This window comes from Zea mays, chromosome 10, assembly GCF_902167145.1.
Source record: "Zea mays cultivar B73 chromosome 10, Zm-B73-REFERENCE-NAM-5.0, whole genome shotgun sequence".
Lineage (NCBI taxonomy): Eukaryota > Viridiplantae > Streptophyta > Magnoliopsida > Poales > Poaceae > Zea > Zea mays.
In genome coordinates this window covers 146704822-146708929 of record NC_050105.1, presented here as the reverse complement: position 1 = coordinate 146708929, position 4108 = coordinate 146704822, and the positions used below count along the sequence as shown (strand labels likewise).

Here is a 4108-nt window from a genome sequence, read left to right as displayed (position 1 = left end):
TAACCAATCTAGCAGTTAAGTTGTATCAATTTTTCCAATTAAAATAGCATCGCAATTGCAAATGATAATTCATCAATATTAGGAAAGCAATAACTGTCAATTTGTGCCAATGGATGAAAATTTGAAAGGTTGTCTGCTAATCTTAAAAAATAGCATACCTCCTATGGTTTTGGTAGAAGTTACCAAGTTCATAATAGACAAAAATAAACTGCTTCATATCCTCTATAACCTGGAAAGAGTAATTTTTCAGCAAAGAAAATTGTGATAAATCTGATAGAAGATGTATGCTACAGCTAAAAGTTTGCTCCAACTTTATAATCTTTTAAATAAACTGTTTAATTGCACCATTGCTTCTTCTATGCCGTAGTATTCCAAACAGCAAATAGGTCTAAGCTTATCACCGTAAGATTCCTTATGCACCCTTTAGAAACGGTCACATTTTGGATGTAAGCCCACATCCAATCAATGATTTTGCTCCTCTTCGGGACTTCTTTACCTGTTATTCTCAAGATTTGCTTTTGAAAGGAGGGAATACAGAACGACTGCTTCAACAAGATTCTAAGCCGCCATCAAAACACGGGCACAATATCCACATGGGTGAGGGATAGATAGACATGGAAAAAGATTAGGATACCTAGCAGCTCATATGTTCGTGCTGACAGATGTAGATACAGAGGCGAAGGCAATGCTCTGCTCGTCCCTGTGCACCTGGATCTTGCCCTTGTGTGACATGAACATCGTCCTGAGCCCATGCATCATGGTCACCATCCCAGAGGCCGCCGCCGGGAGCTCCTAGACGCGCCGAGCACCACAGCGCCGCTGAACCAGTTTTTGTCCCGCTCGGCGAATCCCCTAGCCTTGCTCCATGGATGGTCAGTCGCGTTGAGAGCGAAGCAAGGGAAGGGACTGAAGGAGGAAGGACGCTGACCCTCTTCGGTGGGAGCGACGGGGAAGGAGGTGCGTGGCGCGTGGATGGGGGCATAATCATCGCGATTCGCCGTTGGGGAGGACGGGGGCGGCCTCGGCGAGTGCAAACCTAAGGCATAGATGGGGACAACAACAATCTCGGGTGGGAGCAGTAGGGAAGGGGTGATGGCGTACGCGTGCCGCTGGTCGAGGGAGGCCGTGGTGTTGGGTGTGTCCTCTACAGCCGGTCAATAGAGACTGGATTGGACTTAACCCAACTATCGTTTCTTTAATCGGGCCCTTGATCGGGAGGGCCCACGCTAACCTCGGTTGGAGCCCCCAGACACACGACGTTATATATAGGACTAAAGGGTCGCAGGAAAGACTAACGCTAGTACCTCGCCCCAAAACCCTAGTCCTCAGAGGCCCCCATCGCCTAGGCGTCGGAGTGTTTGGAAACGCGACAACCTACAGCGGCTCGGATCCCGATGCCTGCTGCTTCTCTGCAGGGCGACGGTATGAAGATAGCAACAACAACAAAGGTAAGGTGTGTATTCCTCTATTCCTCTTAGTAGATCAGAACTACTCGTCATCAAGATTATACTTCCAGTTCCAGTTACGGATTGGTTTTCTAGGGACTTAGGAATCGATCCTAGACAGTATAGATCCCAACAATGGTATCAAAGGCAACCTAAGAACCCTATATCTCCTAATCCACGTTTTGGTTTGTATGAGATCACAGAAGGTCTCGGATAAATGTGATTGAACTTATTTTTTTTATTCATAGTTAATCACCCGAGAACATACAATTTAGAATAGAAAGATTTTTTTAGATCTCTCGGGTTAGGGTTTTAACCTAACACTAATCTAGGGTTTTGGCCACTGTCAGACTCTAGTCTAGGCCAAACCCATGGATTCCGAGATGGTAAAAACAGATAACTTTTTTAGAGTTAGGGTTTAATAACCTAACCCTAGTCGGTTTTAATCTGGGTCAACAAAAGAGAACAGTGGCTCGAGATCCACGATCCACGGCCAAGAAACAGTCAATAAAACAGAAACCACGTACAGATTATGTGCACAGAGCACTATCAATATAATCCATGTACTGGTTGTCAGTCAAAGGTACAGAAATTTCATTCACAGAAAAATAATAGAGCTCGGGTTCAACAAATCCGATGGTCGATCTGTGCGGTGGTATAAATAAAATAATAATAATAATATCAAGAACTCTATACGATTGGAGGAAGGGGGTCGTTTTCTCCTGTAGTTCCAAACAGAAAGAGGATCTCGGAGTACGAGTTAGTACAGAATCCCCAACTCGAATCGAGTTCCAGAAACCCTGATGAACCGAGTTCATTTTTTTTAAAAAAAACAGTAAAATAATGAAAGGGATTTTATCCCTGAGAGCTCGGCAGAAATCACTACAACCGATCAGATCAGGTATAAGAAAACTAAGAACAGTTTAGGGTTCTGTGAACCCTAAGCACACGAACAGAAACCGGAACAGATTTCGAAAAAAAAAGAGAGAAAAGAGAGGTCAGCCAAGAGAAACTAGCGGCCAGCTGCTAGAACAAAAAAAAAACAGAAAGAGAGAAAGAGTAACTAGCGGCCAGATGCAAGAAAGGAAAAAAAAAAGAAACAAAGAAACAAAGAAGGAGTAAAGGGGCGAACGGCCAAAAGGAACAAGGAGAATAGAATAGCTCGGTCGGCCCAAGCTCCTGGCGACCGGTTCTTGGGTGAGCGGCTGGAACAGGAGGAAATGAAACTAGGGTTCAGACCTTCTCCGATTTTCACGTTCCTTATAGCCGGCTGCGCAAAATTTGAGCCGTTAGATCAATTTGGACGGCTCAGATCAAAGAGGTGGGGAGGCTACGCCCGCGCAATGGGCCGAATTGGCAGCCCAGGTCCAGGTTGCAGCCTGGGCGCGCCCCGCCTTTTCCCACCCGGCCGTATGGGCAGCCCGGCGTCAAGGCCGCAGTTAGCCGAAGGCCAGGCTAAAAGGCCGAGTCGGCCAGGGCCAATTTTGCCCATTCATTTTTTTTGTGACTTGAATTCTATGTTCATTTCCTAGAAACAGTAAACAGAAAAAAGGACAATTGTAAAATAGAAGAGAAATCACAGAATTCTGAATTGTGGCAGCACTTGAGGTATGTCTCTCTCGCCCATCCCCTTCCCCGGTCCTGCTGCCCGCTCCATCTCCGCTGCCTGCCCCAGCCCCCAACCCCTAGATCCAGCAACGGATATTGTCCAGCGGGCGGAGCTCCGTTCCCTGGTTGAGGTTTCTGGGGAAGATGGTAGCAAGGACGGTTGCTCTGGGTTGGTCCTCGAGGCAGATCTGGCGGAGCGGATTTCGCAGAAGAGGATCTCTGCATCTGAGAAGTTGAAGTGGGGTCTGGATGAGCTCGTCTTCAATGCTTCGCGGGGCTTGAATGCTGGTGGTGCTGGTGGTGTCTTGTCCCATCGGCGTGGGGAGTTCGGCGGAGCTGTACCGACGGTCACTTCGTGTCGCCCTTTCCATAGGTCGTGCAGCGGGATTGGGAAGGCAGGTGCTTCGCCGATCTTTGATGAAGGCTGGTCAGTGGTGAAGCCAAAATTCTGGTGGAGGAAGAGTCTTGATTCTCATGGAAAATTGCCTCTGAAACAGCATAGGGAGATGAAGAACACCAGTTTTTTTAAGAAGAAATTAAGTGGAAAATGCTTCAACTGTCTGGCGTCTGACCACTACGCCTTTCTTTGCTCGGCGCCGGTTCGCTGCTGGCAATGTCTGCAGACCGGACACAGGGCTAGGTCTTGTCCTAGAGATATTTCCCAGAGAAGATCTCATTCATTTCGTGACCTACCTGTTTCACTCAGGCATTCAATTCAGAGAGACGGGCATTCAACTCAGAGAGTCAGCCCTTCCTCCTTGAGCCATCAACAGCTGAATCCTTTCTCAGGCCCTCTTCAAAAGGGGCTGGAGTTGCATCCTGTGCAAGCACCTCCCACTTCCTCCTTGCTGCAACGGAAGTCTTACCTTCAGGCTGTCCAGAGTGGTCAGGCAATGGATGCTCGCTACCCCGGAGACCCAAGGGCTCGGCCTGCAAGGGCTGTCTGCGCCATCACCGCGACTGGTTTGATCCGTCGACGCAGGGATGAGTTAATTAGTAAGGCGGTGGTTTGTTCCTTTGATGGGAACAGTCATGAGGTGGATGTGCTGGCAGCG

At 47.9% G+C, this 4108-nt stretch overlaps 1 protein-coding gene across 1 annotated transcript; it reads right to left on the bottom strand.

Annotated features, from left to right (window-relative positions):
* Positions 1-242: 242 nt before the first annotated feature.
* LOC100274888 (uncharacterized) lies at positions 243-2675 on the bottom strand. The gene is given in 1 exon segment (NM_001149147.1): positions 243-2675. A coding segment is annotated over 1 exon segment (354 nt). The 5' UTR covers positions 989-2675; the 3' UTR covers positions 243-634.
* Between the last annotated feature and the right edge of the window lie 1433 nt (positions 2676-4108).